This window comes from Colletotrichum orchidophilum, assembly GCF_001831195.1.
Source record: "Colletotrichum orchidophilum strain IMI 309357 chromosome Unknown Scaffold_1.1, whole genome shotgun sequence".
In the NCBI taxonomy this organism is placed as follows: domain Eukaryota; kingdom Fungi; phylum Ascomycota; class Sordariomycetes; order Glomerellales; family Glomerellaceae; genus Colletotrichum; species Colletotrichum orchidophilum.
Window position 1 is genome coordinate 165,710 of NW_019172957.1, and position 16,704 is coordinate 182,413.

At 46.1% G+C, this 16,704-nt stretch overlaps 6 protein-coding genes across 6 annotated transcripts; 3 read left to right on the forward strand and 3 right to left on the reverse strand.

Annotated features, from left to right (window-relative positions):
• Positions 1-122: 122 nt before the first annotated feature.
• Positions 123-2,916, reverse strand: CORC01_00033 (uncharacterized protein; the record flags this gene model as incomplete). The annotated part of the gene is made up of 6 exons (XM_022611691.1): positions 123-346; positions 420-772; positions 840-1,057; positions 1,413-1,506; positions 1,581-2,350; positions 2,479-2,916. 6 exons carry the CDS (start codon positions 2,914-2,916, stop codon positions 123-125), a joined length of 2,097 nt encoding a protein of 698 aa, XP_022481696.1.
• Positions 2,917-5,089: 2,173 nt separating this feature from the next.
• On the forward strand, positions 5,090-6,569 carry CORC01_00034 (phytanoyl-CoA dioxygenase; the record flags this gene model as incomplete). Its single annotated transcript, XM_022611692.1, has 3 exons — positions 5,090-5,790; positions 5,852-6,161; positions 6,243-6,569. The coding sequence occupies 3 exons, from the start codon at positions 5,090-5,092 to the stop codon at positions 6,567-6,569; spliced, it is 1,338 nt and encodes a 445-aa protein (XP_022481697.1).
• A 542-nt stretch (positions 6,570-7,111) lies between these two features.
• CORC01_00035 (uncharacterized protein) lies at positions 7,112-8,041 on the forward strand (the record flags this gene model as incomplete). Its single annotated transcript, XM_022611693.1, has 1 exon — positions 7,112-8,041. The coding sequence occupies one exon, from the start codon at positions 7,112-7,114 to the stop codon at positions 8,039-8,041; it is 930 nt and encodes a 309-aa protein (XP_022481698.1).
• Positions 8,042-8,440: 399 nt separating this feature from the next.
• Positions 8,441-9,888, reverse strand: CORC01_00036 (O-methyltransferase; the record flags this gene model as incomplete). Its single annotated transcript, XM_022611694.1, has 5 exons — positions 8,441-8,757; positions 8,816-9,258; positions 9,318-9,441; positions 9,542-9,674; positions 9,736-9,888. The coding sequence occupies 5 exons, from the start codon at positions 9,886-9,888 to the stop codon at positions 8,441-8,443; spliced, it is 1,170 nt and encodes a 389-aa protein (XP_022481699.1).
• Positions 9,889-10,333: 445 nt separating this feature from the next.
• CORC01_00037 (cytochrome P450) lies at positions 10,334-11,812 on the forward strand (the record flags this gene model as incomplete). The annotated part of the gene is made up of 1 exon (XM_022611695.1): positions 10,334-11,812. The coding sequence occupies one exon, from the start codon at positions 10,334-10,336 to the stop codon at positions 11,810-11,812; it is 1,479 nt and encodes a 492-aa protein (XP_022481700.1).
• Positions 11,813-12,101: 289 nt separating this feature from the next.
• Positions 12,102-13,932, reverse strand: CORC01_00038 (uncharacterized protein; the record flags this gene model as incomplete). The annotated part of the gene is made up of 5 exons (XM_022611696.1): positions 12,102-12,152; positions 12,276-13,357; positions 13,416-13,500; positions 13,557-13,648; positions 13,713-13,932. 5 exons carry the CDS (start codon positions 13,930-13,932, stop codon positions 12,102-12,104), a joined length of 1,530 nt encoding a protein of 509 aa, XP_022481701.1.
• Between the last annotated feature and the right edge of the window lie 2,772 nt (positions 13,933-16,704).

Below are 16,704 nucleotides of genomic sequence, written 5' to 3' on the forward strand. Positions count from 1 at the left end.
GTCACCAACCCCTTTCCATGCATTTATTTGCCACCCCTGAGTTCTCTTTACTATCCACTTTCTACTCTCCCAAATCATCGTAATGCACGGGTCTCCACCACAACAAACGCCAAATTCCTCCTTCACAATTCGAAGCGAGCCAGCATGACGGATGAGAGCTTGCTGTAAATATCCCTGCGCTTCTCGACGAGGTCAATGTAGGACTCACGAGGCTCGGTGGCAATGGATCCGATGACGATAAGCTCATCGCCCTGTAACAGCTGTTCGTACGCTTCGTTAGTAAACTGGTCGATAGGCATTCCAAGAGAGCGGCCTAGCTCCTCCCCGAGATAATCATGAAGCTCGGCTGAGGCATCTTGTCAGCGGTTTGTTGATCGTAATAGCTCACTAGCTCTGAAGGGACGTCAAAAAAGTCTTACATTGCACAACAGGAGGATAGATCTCGATAATCTTGGTAGATTTGTGGCGATTCTGGTCCCGGAGGCAGTCGACGAAAGAAGTCAGAGCTGCCTTTGAGGCCGAGTAAGCAGGGATGGTCGGAGCCGGCACTAGGCCGAGGTGAGTTCCCGTGATTATTAGACTGGTTGGCTGTGTCTTGGCCTGCAGGTGTGGCAGAAATGACATAGCCAAGTTGACGATGCTGTTGAAGTTGACGTTTATTTCATGGTGGAAGCTGGCGAAGTCGAACTCGGCAGCCCGTGATAGGCGCATCTGGCTCTGGACGCCAGCATTCAAGAACACGGCATCTAGGTCTGGGTATTTCATGACAACTCTGGGGAATGTTGTGGTTAGCCTCAATCCATAGCCCCTGTTGGGTCGTTTTATTAAGTCCGGCCTACTCGTTGACAAAGGCATTCAGGCTTGCGCTGTCTGTTATGTCGTATCTAATGGCGGCAGCGTAGGCGGAATTATGCTTCTGGACGAAGTCGTCGAGTTTGTCCTGGCGACGACCTACGGCGATGACCTGGGAACCCTCAGCTACGAATCGATCTGCCAGGCCGGCGCCGATTCCCGACGTGGCTCCCACGAGAAGTATTGACTTGTATGTGAATGGCATCTTCGTTGTCCGGAAAGGGTTTAGCGTTGACGTTTGGGGAGAATTAAAATAGAATCAAAAGTTGCAGCGTGCCATCTGAATTTCTTTTCAAGCAATTATCAAGCTTTAGCTCCAGCACACATCTCTGGAACCGAGTACACTGTATTTAAGCAGCTACTCGGTTAAAGTTGGAATTAAAGCACTTCGATTAGAAACGAGGAGAAACACTTTTAGGTGAATAATTTTACTACTATAGCTAAAAACACATAACACACTAATTAATGCAATAACATTTACCAACTCTTTGCGAGTAGACCCTTTGTCCTTCTTCTCCTTAGAAACGCGGGTTTTCATACAACTCAGGTGTTACATATACTTGCAAACTCAGCGCACGGTCGTCAAGACCTTCCTTCCTTCCGAAGCCAATGAATGTGAAGATGCCCGGCTTCTCATCGAGGCTCCGGTATTTGCTGTCAGAGATGTCAGCAAGGTGGGTAGTGGCCATAGGACGAGAGGGGTCAGAGGGTGATTGATGGAAACTCACAACGTGTTCCTGGTCCGCTCCTCGATGGTCGGCCCGCCATCGGCCCATCCATATTTTTGCAGCCAGAGATCAAGTCCCTGCGCTACGGCTTCGTCATTCGGCGCTTGAAAGCCCGGGTAGAAGTAGAACTTGGGGATGGGGTAGGGCTTGTCAGGCGTGAGCGAAAAGTACAGCGACGAAGGTTTCGTGCCCAAGATGGCGCGGCGTTTCTTGTCGGCCGCGCTCTCCTCGCGGATCTTGCTGACAGGATAGCACATTCCCCGAGAGAGCTGGATGATGTCCCGCAGCTTCTGCTTATCCTCGTCCAGGTCTTCGATAGGGATCCGCCCGCCGAGCGTGTAGTAATCCCAGATCTCATCGAAGTCATCGCCCAGGTACCGCAAGTACACCTTGAGGCGGGCGTCGCCGGCGGGCACAAAATCAGTGGACAGCCCACGGCCCTGAGACTCATACTTGGGGTTGCAGGCCACGAAATCTTCGATCATTTTCAGCCCGAGCAGGATATTTGGGTACGACCCGATATCAGGCAACTGGCGCACGCCCAAGGAAAGGGCCTGGAAGCGCGTGAGGCGGCGGTCTGCAGCAACGAAACATGGTGGAAAGTAGCTCTTGATCATGACGGGGAGCATATGTGGCGCTTTTTCGGTGATCTTGGGGTTGATGTCGAAGCCGAGAATAGTAGGCGTCCGATGTCCCGCTTCGGATATCAAAAGTTCTTGCCTCTCGGCCGATGCATTTGAATACACTGCCCATCGCTCAATCGCACGATGCTAAATTCAGAGTTAGTCGTAAGTGACTTCTTCGCTGTGATTGTCGAAGCAGCCTGAAAATGGCACTTTTCCAATAGTGGCTCGGGGAAGACATCATCTCCGCCAGCAGGGCGCCCGGATAAACGTACCCAATGATCATCATAAAGTGGGCTCGTGTCCTTCAGAACATTCAGAACCTCTCCCACCGTATCCACACTCATGGGGCAGCTCTTATTTGGAGGGCGAACCTCGCTCAGATCCAAGACAAACCGGACACTCGACTTCTTGGTGGAGCCTTTGAATTCCCAGCTGTATTCAAAGGGATTGCCATCCCAGCCCACGGCAGTCGGCATTGATCCGGGCTGAGGCTTCCCTTTAAGCAACGGACAAATAATAGAACTGTAGAACGTGAGAAACTGATTCTTCGTTTTGTCGGGAAACCCAGCTTCCTTCATCATCCGGGCCAGGTCCAATCCGCTGGTGCGCCACCAGTAGAGCGCATCGTCATCCAGTTTAGACACATCAATGCCGGCTAGCTCGCTAACACCTCGCTCCGATTCTGTCTCTTCGAGCGCGATGGAGCCCATCTCGAGACTGTGGCTAGCTGCACAAGCAACACGGCGAACAACTGTCGTAGGATTTGATGGCTGTCGAGTTGAAGTGGACTTGGTCTCCTGGCGCAATGCTGACGACGAAATGTATTCGAAATGATCTCCCTAATTGCTTGTACCCGTGATTAAGGAGGCATTTGCATCGAGGTCATGACAGCGGACTGAAAACTTTCTGCGACCTTAGAGGAATCGAGGCACCTCCATGCCCGTCCTTTGACTCATTTGACGTTTACTAGGGCCTTAGGAAGAGGCCGTGATCGCAATACGCTGCCTAGGTGCCGTAGTTAGTTCCCGGGTCAGTGATCGGCCACGGGTCTACTAGGCGAAAATGAATTATGATGAGCTCTTTGGAAAGTCTACCATTTACCCGGTGCTGAACACCATGTGGGAATCAGTACCCTCGGCTCGGCATGGATACCCCCTGTCAATCCGTCCTTTGCGGCTCCCATTGTTGAAGCAGGTAATGTGCGCTAACTGTCGCACAGGGCAACAGTAAGGCAGTCCAGGGTAATGTCAGTAAAAAAAAATGTTATACTTAGATGCATAGTATAGCTTTACTAAGAAGAAATACTTATGATAGATAACTAACTAATTAAAAAAAGCTAGAATTTTATAAATCACTTTTTGAAAAAAGTAATAGAATTTAATGAATTATTATTATTCAGTAATTAAAGTCTTTTTATTATAGTTAGATTTTGAAAATATAAATTTTAAGCTTAGTTTTTATTTTCATATTTAATTATTATAGAATATTACTAAAATTAACGCTTTAACTAATAACTATAAAATTAGCTAAAATAAGTTATAAATAAAATAGTTAAACTATAAAGTTATTAAATTGAAAAGCTAAAAAGTTTAAGTTTTAATTATAAATAAAAGCGAAATTAAGCCTAGAATAGTTTAAATTTGAAAGATCTATTAAAATAAACAGTATTTCGACCTGAAACTAATTAAATAATAATAATAATAATAAAGAAGTTAAGAATAATATTATTTATCTCAAGTAGATTTTTACTAAAATAATAATAATGTTTTTAAGATATATTTAATATATATTATTGTAAATATATTTATATATAAGTCTTAATCTGTTTATTAATAACTATTTAATTAACATACTTTTCTTTAAATTATTCTTTTAATACATATATATATATATAATATAAAATTTTTAATACTAAAAAACATATTCTTTTTACTTTATTAAAAATATATAATAAATATTACTAATTTTCAAATTTATTTAGTATATTTAGTTTAATAAGAGATTAATTTAATAAATTTAATTTTTATATACTTAATTAACTTTTTATAACACTAGTTTTTATTACTATAGCTATAGCTTAAATAACTTTGAAATTAATAAAGTTAATAAAACTTTAGATTATCTTTTACATTTTATTAATAAATTATTTTTAATTCTTACATTTCTAATTATTTTCTATTTTTTATCTCTTATTAAGAAATATATAATAATAAACTTTATTAATAAAAGTTTAAAATAAATATTATTATTAAGGTTATAGTTTAAAATATAAATTATAAATTATAATAAATTAAGTTTTTTAAAAATAAAATAGTTGATTATGAACTTAATAGGTTATTTTTAATTAAATATATTAAAAATTAATGTATGAATCATTATAAATTTAATTACTAAAAAACTATTAAAATTTAAATTTAATTTAATTTGAACTATACTATATATAAGTTTACTATAAATAATACTTATATTAATACTTATATTATAATAAATATTAACTTTTAAATAAAATAAATATTTATTTTAATATTTACTAGGTATTTATTATGGCTTTTAATAAATACTTATTTATTGTTATATAATTTATATTATAATTCTCTTATTCTCAGATACGCCTTTATTATTCCTATATTCCTATATATAAATATCTTATAAGTAGTGAATATACTATAGAGCGTACCCTAGTCCTACTATGTTCTAATAATGGGTCGTAACATTAGAGTTAAGGGATCCCTAGCTGCTCCTTACGCCCTCACACTTTTTTTGCCCTTTCATCATGTATATAACTTATTGGGGATCCCATCTGTGATTTCCCTTTTACTTTCTTCAAGTTGAGATATTTCGTTACAATCGACTTTGTTGCAGCTTAATAACCAGTTCATTACAATGCCGACCACCCTACCAGCACCGTCCAAACCGTTGACCCCGGGACTTGACTTCAGTTCCCATGTGTACCTGCCCGACGAAGACTCTATAGAGGTTTTCAATCGTGACAGCGCCGAAGTTCTCGAATGGGTTCGGGACAACTTGCAGGCAGGCATCCAGGTTCCATTTCTCGTCCAAGCTCCCGTGGCTAACAGTGAATCACAGAGATTTTCTGGCCTACAACAGCTTGCACTGTTATCTCTTCGTCGAGGGTCGCAACATGCCGCCCCCATCTATATCGATGCACGCAAAAACGAAGTCAAGCTGCTTGACACGTCGCCGAAGGACGCCGAGCCTGACGTGGTAGCAAATATTGCGCCGGCCTTTGTGCTGGACGCCATCACAGGTCGCCTGCTGACACAGAACATGTTCACCAGGCATGCAGAACCCCCGTGTCCTGGTGCCTTTGCGTCGTGTTTTGCTCCTCTGGGTCTTCCAGGCCCCATGACTCCGGGGAGTGAACTGGACCACGGCAGCTTGCCTAAGCCCACAGAAGATCCCGAGCAGATCAAGCGGGATATCAAGAAATGGGGCTATGCATTCCTGGCCAATGCTATCTCACCTGAGCAAGTCGAGATCCTCAAGCGTGCCGTCCTAGAACAAGGAGCTGGTGAGCGGAAGAATGGAGTCGCGCATATGCAAGGAGACAATCAACGTATATGGTGAGAACACTTCTGCTTTGCTTAGAAACTTGGTTCAGTTTTCTAATTTGTTTCTGCCTAGGAATCTTCCTAACAAGGGCGATGAGTTTCTCGACATGCTCAATCATCCTTTGCTTGAAACCTTTGCGCCATGGTTCTTAGGCGAAGGTTTCCAGATCTACAATATGTCAGCTAATATTTCTCTCCGAGGAGAAAGTGGCATTCATATGCACAGAGACCAGTCGTCGATGCCACCCGATCAAATCGATTTCTCGTACATGCTGAACGCCCTATTTTATTTGACCGACTTGACACCTGAGAAGGGTGCCACTCTGATATACCCCGGGTCGCATTTGAAGAACGTGGCACCCCTGGGACACATGAGTGATGCTGTAAGTGTTGGTCAACAGATCTTGTCCTTGACGACGATGTCTTGGTACCCTTTGCTGATTCAGATGTTGACTACAAATTAGGGAGGCTCAATTCCTGCCTGCGCTCCCGCTGGGACGGTCCTGCTTCTAGACAGTCGCGCATGGCACTCCACGGGCGATAACCAGACAGACGAGCCGCGACCGCTCGTGATTCTGACTGTTGTCCGATATTTCGTGCAGAAGATGGAAGATTACCCACGGCTTCTCACCGAGGAGGTCAAGGCAAAGTTATCCGACCGCCAGAAAGTCCTCCTCGGAATTCCAGTACCTGGAGCGCACGGTTCAGGGTACAACGCCTACAAGAGAAAAGGAGAGGAAGCTCCGGAAATGCGCGCTGCAGTATCTGGAAACCTAGCAATGCCAAACTAGAAAACTTTCCTGCTTGTCTGGTGTTCGTAGCACATGTGTGTAGCTAAAAAGCACTGATACAGGTACATGGGGCTTTCAGTGCTAAGTTCAAGGGTTTTGTCAATAATAAAACTGAAATTCAGTGCATGTTGATGATTCTGTGTTGAGCAGCGACAGTTTTCTTCAGCATTTAAACAATCTTGTGGATTTCGAAGCTACTCAAGTAGTTAACGATTTAATATCAACTTTAGGATTTTAAAACCTGGAAAAGAAATAAGTGGTACTTGGGATTGTACAGAACACGAACACCGAGTTAAACATGCATTTATGATTCGTGGTGTGGAGCTTAAAGACGCGAATGACGTGGTTGGGTGGACGCTTGCTGGCCTAGGAACCTTGCTTCTTGCAACACGTTTTCATGACAAGCATGACTAGTTCATCCATCGAGATGTAAATGAACAATCACGACTGCGCCAAACTCCTTTCGAGCAACTACATATTCTCCAGCAAACATTCAACTTTCTGACAGTTTACCACCATAGACACCGTCTACACCCCCTAAAATGGCCACCGTAATCGTCTTCGGCCCAACAGGCAACATTGGCTCCGCCGCCGCGAGAACCGCCCACCAACACGGCGCCAAAGTCTGGCTCGCCATGCGCGACCCCTCCAAAGCCATCCCACGCCTCACCGCCGCGGCCGAGAAAGCCGGCAACTACTCGCGCGTCCAGGCCGACCTCAGCAAGCCCGACACCGTCGCCGCGGCCGTCAAGACCGCGGGCGCCACGCGCGCCTTCATCTACGTCGCCCAGGGCACACCCGACTTCATGAAGGGCACCGCCGAGGCGCTCAAGAATTCCGGTGTCGAGCTTGTCGTGCTGCTGAGCAGCTCTACCATCGGGCACTTGCAGCCGGCGGACGTGCAGCCGAGCGAGTTTATCCCGTACGCGCATGCACGGGTCGAGGTCACGCTGGATGAGGTTTACGGGCCGGGAGGGTATGTGGCTATGCGTCCCGGGGGTTTTGCTACAAATTTGTTGCGGCAAAAGGCAGGGATTCTCGCAGGGGACGTTAAGATGTATGGGCCTGGGTTCAAGATTGATTGCGTTACGCCCGGCGATATGGGCGGGGTGATCGGGACGATTCTGGCCGAGGGGCGGCCGCGGGATGGGCAGCAAAAGGTTTTTGTGTATGGCCCGCAGATTCTGTCGCAGAAGCAGGGGTTGGAGATTATTGGCGTGGTGTTGGGGAAGGAAATCAAGGTCTCGGCCGTTCCCGCGGAGGAGGCGCTGGCGCAGTATCTCGCAAAGGGTGCTCCCAAGTCAATGGCGGAGTATATGATTAGGTCGTTAGGGGACACAGACCCCGAGTTAGAGGATGGTTCGTGGCTGGCACATTACAAGGAGGGCGTGGAGAATGTGAAGAAGTATACGGGGAAGCCTGCCACTGGGTTCCGGGAGTGGGTCGAGGCGAACCCTGAGCTCTTCAAGTGAGCCTGGGGATTAGAAGTGGCCGAAGGACTCTTGTAAAGCTAAAAGCCACTGCTGTCGTTGTAGTGATAGACTGTCCACACTTGTACGCGGGAGTTTGGCTCTAACCAGCAGCAGAGCAAGATGGCCATGTGAGATAAGTGAGATATCGATCAAATCCTCATTACTCTCTTTTCATCTCTCATAGATAGTCAGCGGCCAAGTACGTATTGCATGCTAGACCGAGATTCCTGCTGTGGACACGGTTCGCAAGTCCAATGTGTCCACTGTAACGTATTTACAATTACGGAGGACGATATAAATCCCAGTTGACCCATGGAGATCCACATTTCTGGCATACAATAGACAAACTCGGAACCATGTTCTATCAGGCGATGATGACTCTCTTAATGATTTCCATAATTACGCGTCCAGCTCCGCCTCGATAATCTTCTGCACAGCAAGCGGCGAAGACCAGATCTTGACTATACGGTACCCTGCTGATTTGAGGAGCTCACGCCAATGCACCTCACCCCGCTCTTCCCCAGCCACCATCACCATCATGGTCAGGTCGTAGGCGGTAGTGTGCGGGTGGGCGACAGTGTCCGGGGCGATATGATCGTGGATCAACAACGTGCTATATCCGGGCGTCAGGGCATCCCGCTGCATCTCCAGGATTTTCCGTGCCGGCTCGTCGGACCAGTCGTGAAGGACTCCGTGCATGTAGTAAGCCCGTGCGCCTGGGAAGATGGTCAGGAAAAAAAAGCGTGGAGTGAGCGTGTAAGTTATGGATCTTACCCTTTATCGGCTGTGGCGTAAAGAAATCGTAGCCGATTTTGTTGACCGGAGCCGGACACTTAGAGAGCGAGACAACCTCAGCAAGGTCCTCCAAATACAGACGCGAGGCGGTCTCCGGGTGGGCTTGGTAAAATCTATCCAAGTCATGGCCTATATTCCCGCCGATGTCGACCAGAAGTGGTGCATTTGGCTTGGCGCTGGAGATTAACGTGTCATGAGGGAATATTTCCAGCCATCCTGACTGGTTCGCCATGACACCGCCCATGACCTGGTTGAAGGATTCGCCCTCGACACGGTTCTCCTGGTAGTAATGGAACATGTCCTTGCCCCTGCAGTCTTTGGCGTACTGGAAGATTCCGTCGCTAGGGTCTACCGGATTCTGATATCCCGTCTGAGCTAGGTAGCGTGGTAGCTTGAAGAAACACGGAATTGTGGCATCGTATCTGAGACGCATGTCAATGAGGTCTGGGGAAAACAACCATAGATTCAAACCAATACATACTGATGGTTTATCCACTCGGAGAATACAGGCTTGTTGAAAGAGATGGATAGCGCCGTGGGTTTGAAAACGCTGTAAGACGGCTCCTCCAAGACATGGTATGCTGCTAGATGCCGAAGCAGACGGACTGTAAACCAGATTCGTTAGACAAATAGGCACCTCATGTCGCAAATTCAGACTCCAAAACATCTTAGAATGCTCAAATATAGTTGGGCGGGTTGACGAACGGAGGAGTTTCGGCTCAACCTGGGGGACAAGCTCGTGCAGCTCTTCAAGAGTTTTTGGACCATCGCCCGCCTCGTGCCATTTTTGATACAACTGTACATCCAGCGCAATTTTCAGGGCGGCCCCGAGAGCTGGCTTTAGGAATTGTTAGCATTTTGGTATCAATAGTGTCTTGTTGGAGGAAGATTCAGCTCACTTGGCCCATAGCAAGCCTCAACACGAAGTCCCACGGCGTTTCGAGGCGGGCCACGAGAGCATAGGCTGCCGCCACAGCCTCCATACGCTGGCCATCGTTTTCGAAAGAATCGGCGCTAATCCCGTTCAGGGTCTGGACAACTTGGTTTGTCATTGTGGAGGGAATACTGACTGCAAGCGACCTAGACACGAAGTACGGAATTATAAAATTGCTAAACGTTGCCGTGTCTTTTAATCTGATTGATCAGTCGCTGCCCTCTAAAGTCTAACTTGTCATTACCGTCTCCGAAATCAAATGAGTGGCGCTAGGCAACTAGCGCTCGGCATTTGGTGCACAGCACGGAGTCAGATCACTGAGTAAGCTTTATCTGACACCGAGTAGACATGTACTAGTACTCAAGAACTGTTTCGCATGGGCCTTCCCTGTGTACTCACGATTGAACCCTCCTTATCAATTTGAAAGAATGTTCTTGTGATACGAAGCTCCAGGCGGCCGAAGCCTCATTAATGCCGTTGACTAAAAAAACTCTCGTCAAAGGTAGGCAATTCTCTAGCAATATCTCACCTATAGATGTGCCGTTCTCATCATTTCTTTCAACATGGTTGAGTCAGCATTCGTCCTCTTTCTCTTGTTGGCGGCTCGGGTGATATACCGACTACGCTTCCACCCCCTCGCTCATGTGCCAGGGCCGCCACTTGCTGCCATTTCGTCGCTCTTTCTTTATGCCATTTGCTACCTTGGCATTGAGGGCAGCGTAATACGCCGATACCATGAGAAGTATAAGACCAAGGTCCTTCGTGTAGGCCCCAATGCCATTTCAGTGGCCGACAGCGATGCCGTCCGGGACATTTACGTGGCGGGCGGTGGATTTCTTAAGGACGCCCGATATCAAAACTTCAACCTCGGGCCGGTAGTTTCAATATTCTCCTCTATCGACAAAGCCTACCGTGATGTGAGAGCCAAGGCAGTCGCCCCGATATTCTCGCCTGCACGGCTGCGGGAAGAGAGTAGCGCCCAAGGCTCCATCGGACGACACGTGGCGGACTTTGTGAGCCAGCTCAGCGCATTCCGGCAAGCAAAAATCAAAACCGATATTCTGGATCTGTGTGCGAAGCTCTCAATCGATGTGGTCTCTGACTACGTGCTAGGTCAGCCATTTGGCGGGCTGACTGAGCAAGCGCATCTGGGCCTAGCTGAACAGCAGACTCCAGATGCGAAACTCAGCGCCAACGAGTTTATACACGCCATCGTGGGATTTGCTCGCTTCTCGTTACTTCCAAACACTCTTTTCAAACTTGTGTACTCGGTTTCCCAGAAGATAAGCCACAGTGACAAAGTGGACAAGTCATTTAGGAGGATTCAGGAGTTCATGGGTCAAGTCATGAAGGGCACGAAGCACGGCAAGACAACAGAGCACTACCAGGATCGCCTCCTCGCGGCAGGCATATCTTTCTCAGAGACCAGAGTGCAATGCGAGGCCATCCTCTTTGCAGGCGGCGACTCGACCGCCGTCATGCTGGCCACCACTCTCTTCCACCTGACACAGAACAGAGAGGCCCGCGCCCGCCTCCTGCACGACATCCGCGCCGCGCCGCCCACGGCAGGCGACAACGGGAGGCCCGACATCCCCTTCTTGCGCGCGTGCGTCAAGGAAGGGCTGCGCTTGGGTATGGCGAACCCTACGAGACTGACGCGGGTGGTGCCGCCCGGCGCGAACCTGACGGTTGACGGCATCTCGGTCCCTGCCGGTGCCGTTGTCGGCTGCGCGGCCTATGTTCTCCACCACGACCCTGCCATATTCCCAGACCCCTTTGCCTTCCGGCCGGAGCGGTGGATCGACGACGACAGGAGCTGCGGTCTGTACCGTTCGCACATGGAAAAAAGCTTGATTGCTTTCGGGGCGGGCCTGCGTGCCTGTCTGGGCAAGAACCTAGCCATGCAACAGCTATTGAAGACGGTGGCAGCGGTCGTTGATAGTGAACTGTTGGAGGGAGCTCGGACGAGTGAAGAGCGGATAGAAGTTGTTCAGTGGTTCAATGGTGATATCAAGTTCCACCACATCGACATAGAGTGGTGATACATCTGTGATTCCGTGTAGATACAGATATATTGAGTAACTGTCTCCGTATTCAGCTAGTAGGGTCTGGATCACGCTGCCATTACTTTGCCTTGCTAGTCTATCCGCGAACTGGAAGCAAAAACGGTTATATTGATGTTAACCTATTGTATATAATACGTGACAACCCACAAAATCAACTGGGTACACTGCGTATTCGTTCGTCCCATCACAGTTCCACTACCTTCATCCCTTGCAATGCTGAAATAGTCGTAAAGCGGAAAACATTGGCAAGCCAGAGCATCGAACTTTAGATCGGGGCCCGCCTAAACATCAGCTCCTTGGACGGGTCGGGGATATTCTGTAAAGAGGGCGATAGTCAGCCGCGACTTGTCAACTCACATGAACATGTTGCACCACAGTATACCGCAGTCGTATACGACAGAAAGACTAGAGACCACCGGGGCAAGGCGAGAATACTTACAGCCTCGTAGTATTCGATATTTGGGTACCTCTCCGTAGCACCGTCTGCCAACTGAATCTCGTAATCCAGAATCGCCCGTGCCACAATCATCTTGATCTCATTCGCGGCAAAGAATCGCCCGGGACACGCCTGCCGCCCGTAGCCAAATGGCAAATTGTTGAGGCTGGGCGAAACCATCTGGTGAGCGGCAGCACCAGCGCCTGGCGCCTTCTTCTCGCCGTCCGAGCTCGCGACGCTGGCATTGCGCCGCGCCCGGTAGTGGCGGAACGCGTCGAACTCGTCGGGCCTGTCGAAGCGCTCAGGGTCGTGGACTATGCTGTGCGCTGGTATCTCGATGATGACGCCGGCCGGGATGAATTGGCCGTTCGATAGCGTAATTGGCTTGTAGACTTTGCGCTGGAATGTAGACAACGACAGCGGGTATTCGCGCATGACCTCGCGCAGAAAACTATCGAGCTTTTCCATCTTTTGCAGCGCGGGGGTGGAAAATTCGCCATGCTCCATTAGCACGGCGCGGATCTCATCGCGAATCTCGGGGACTATCTCGGGCATCGCAGCTAGCGTATAAAAGGCGTTGATCGTTGTCATGGTGGTAGTGTGGATGGCGGCGAAAATGAGAAAAAGCTGGATTTCCGCGATCTCCTCCACAGAGAGCTTGCCGTACTTGTTCTCGCCGTTGAGGATCCACTGGATCATGTCGTCGGGCGGCTGGTAATCTATATCTTCAGCCAATGCCTTCTTGCGAGCAGCGATCAGCGGGCGAATAGACTCGAGGGTCCGCTTCCGGCGATTCTGAAGCTGTAGGAGCTGGGGGAGACTTGGGGCCTTGGCCTCCCTCTCCTCTGGCTTGATCGCAGCGATACCTTTCACAGCGCCCGCGATTTCCAGCGTATAGTTGATGCTCATATCCGTGTATTCTTCGGAACGCGCGAACTCGGCGCCGGCGAAAAAGCGTCCCGAGACCTTGGCAACAATCCTCCAGACGGCACGGTTGATTGGGACCCTAGTGAAGTCCTTGCAGGGAGGGAGTTCATCTTGAAAAGCCATGACCACTTCTTCGGCGATGATGGGATTCAGACGGTCTATGAAACTGTCAGCACCGATACACTAGATCTCTACTTAAGCACGGGGTATTCTTACTCAACGCTGGGGTTAGCTCGTTTCTCACAATGCTAGGGACAACAGGAATATCCACAGTTATATGAGTAAACCGCGATTGCATTTTCTCCCTCGCCGTCAGCTTTGGCTTTCCACGTAAGGACTCCGCACCAAAGTACTCACTTCTTTCAAAGCCCCGTGGAAGCTTATATGGTCGTCAGGAAGAGCGCTTAATTCCTTCAGGAAGTGCGGCGAGACAACTATGACCGTGGATTCTGTTTGGTTTTCAGCATCAACCCCTTAGCCTGGCATGATGCCATGAAGATTCTGCATTCATACCTCGGGGCGAAGAGACTCTGAACAATCTATTCTTGAATTTCCGGTAACCTGCCTGGTATACATGTTTTGCTCCCTTTGCAAACATCACGCGCCTCGCGCTCTCATCCTTGATGTCGTCGCCAACAAGTGGGATCTTGGAAATGGGATCTTGCTTTGACACAGATTGAAAAACTCGTACTGCCGCGAACGCTGCGACAGCGATGAGGATGAAGGGCCACATTTTCATCTTTTGGCAGTTAGCATTTTTGTTTATGGCAGCTTAAGGGAGTGCTCGAGGTGCTGCACAATCAGCGCACATGAAAAGTATCTGTTTAAGAGATCGGATGTACAATTCCTCTGAATTGTACTTCAGGGCTATGTGAAGGGCAGGGGGCATTCGTTGAGGAGTACTGACCGGGACTGCTGAGAACTTTGCGGCGACAGAATCAGCCCCGAACAGCGCCATCTTGCTAGTATAAGATTTGCTTAACAAGTAGACTAGATTATTGATCTAGGAACGTAGTTCGCAAGTTTAACTAGCCAAGCACAGTAGTTGCAGAGGTGTGCGTGGGAAGAATCATATATTTTTACTGCTGATCTAAAAAGTTTAATTGTTAGCTCGTGATGCTCTACAGACCAGCCTACACGAATATTTTACAGTGTGCTCGATTTCAAGTCTCCGGCCCCTGGCTGCCGATCGCACCATCCTTCACAACAACCATTGAACTTCGATCAAGCGCGACTAGTCGTACGAATTTTAGATACACAAGTAACTTATATCAATGATCGACGTCTTGAATACCCTGGATAGCTTCTCTGCGCTTTTAGAACCGGTGCAAGTCTGCGCTCGAGTCACTCAATAATGTTGTCAATCTTCGCCCGGTCAAATTTCCAAGTCGTACAGTAAGAGTCCGCCCACCCAGCGCCAACCCTGCCCAGCGCTAAGCTTACCCGGCGCCCGTCAAACTTACCCAGCGCCAAGCTTTGGCCTCCCTTGTGACAGGCGGGTAAGCGGCAGGGTGTTAAAGTATGTCATTCAGAATAGTGTATATTAGTGTATGCATTTATATCTATGTCACGTGTAACGGTTGTGTCTCTATAAAGGATTGATTTTAGAGTTATAACTAGAGTAAAGAAATTAGCTTACTAACGCTTAGTACCTAAAGTTTAAGAGACTTAAAATAGTTTACTATAAAAAATTGAGTTTATTATTATCCTATTTTTTAGTTTCAAAAGCGCACTTTACTCTTAAAAAAAGGCTATACGATATTAATATTATTATTATTATTAAGACAAAATTATATTTATTTAGTAAAATAAAAAACCTTTAACTATACTTTAATTAATATATAACTAGCTTCCTTACTTAACTTTTGTAACGTTTAAGCCTGGGCTTTCTTAGCTATTTTAAACTTAAGGAACCTTTTAATTAATATTGAGAAGTTTTACAATAAGCAAAAGATTAAAAAGTAAATAAAAATTAAATAAAGGAATAATAAGAGAATTGATTATATTAAAAATAAATCTAACTATTAAATTCAAATGAAAAAGCCTTATATATAGTTTATTAATTATTATCTATAATTATATTTATTACTTAGTCATATAAATTATCATTAAAATAATAAAAGAAATTTTATTTAAAGATTTGATTTTTAAATAAATTTTTCTTTTTTAAAAATATTTATTATAATTTTAAAACTGATTAATATAATTATTATTTTTTAACTAATAATTTATTATATATTTAAAAAATAAATGAATATGTTTAATGCTTTTAATATTATTTAAAACTTTATATCTTAATTCTTTATTATATTTTAAAATAAATATAAAATATATTTAGATATTAGTTTGAAAATAATTTATATAAGATTTTAAAATAAGTTAATATAATATTTTAAACAGTTAAAAATTTAGAATTTTTATATAATATTAAAAAAATTTATTTTTAAAAACTCGACTTTTTAATGATATTATTATATTTAAATAAATGTATATATATATCGGATTAGAAGCCTTACTCGACCTCGAGTTAGCGCCAGCGTAAAGATGTTACGGATAGGCTATGAGTAAATAACTCGCTAATACCGTAGGACTTAGACTGTAGGATAAGCGTAAGCCACAGACGGCGGTAAAAGTGGGAGTGGTGGCATGAAGGCTATGGAAGTAGACTTGCTAAGAAGAGATTTAGCATTTCCAAAATTAGACAAGGCTGGTGATTATGATAGTAGAAAAGATGCTGTGAGATGTGCGGACTTGCTGTGATGCTGATTGCCTTTTGTAAGAGGGAAGAGGTGTTGAGATGAAGTTGACGATTAAATGAGAATAATATATGATGACATTAATGAGGAGAAAAGTGAATGAGTTGTTGCAATGATGAAATAAGGTAAACGATAGAAAATGGAAAAGTTTTGTGAGCCGCGTTCGTGAAATGCGAGACTATAGGCGTCTATGAATAGAGCCAGGTCTGACACTCAGCATGAGTGGAGCTGCGTTTTCGATTATACAAAAGGTAGATGTCCCGAGGCTCGTTGAGAACATTCTTGGCAGTAGCTGCCAAAGCTTAAGTGAAATCGATGTTGATTTCGGAGCCCCGGGTTGGAACATGCTGTGGGTTCGTCAAGTCAGTGTTCAAAACTTGTTCATCTTTGTGGCTCTTTGTTAGCGCTGCGCCGGCTGGAAAGCCGCATCTTGTCTTTTGGCCACTTCGTATGTCTGCCATGATGGCATGGGCAGGAGATCAAGCATGATCATGTGACAATCACACATAAAATTCTTCAACATGTCCATTACCTCTCTATGACACATAATCATGGGGGTCAATATGTTTAGAAGCGACGGGCCGGAATCACGCGATGAATAGCCCATCTCTTGTATCAGTGCGCTGGGAGACTTAGGTGCTGCTGACTCAATCATTCTATGGCGACAGGCAACTTCAAGTGCTGCAGCCGATTGCCTTTGATGCTGACGATGGTGAATGTGAAGGGGGCAACAGTGCTGTATTGCGGTA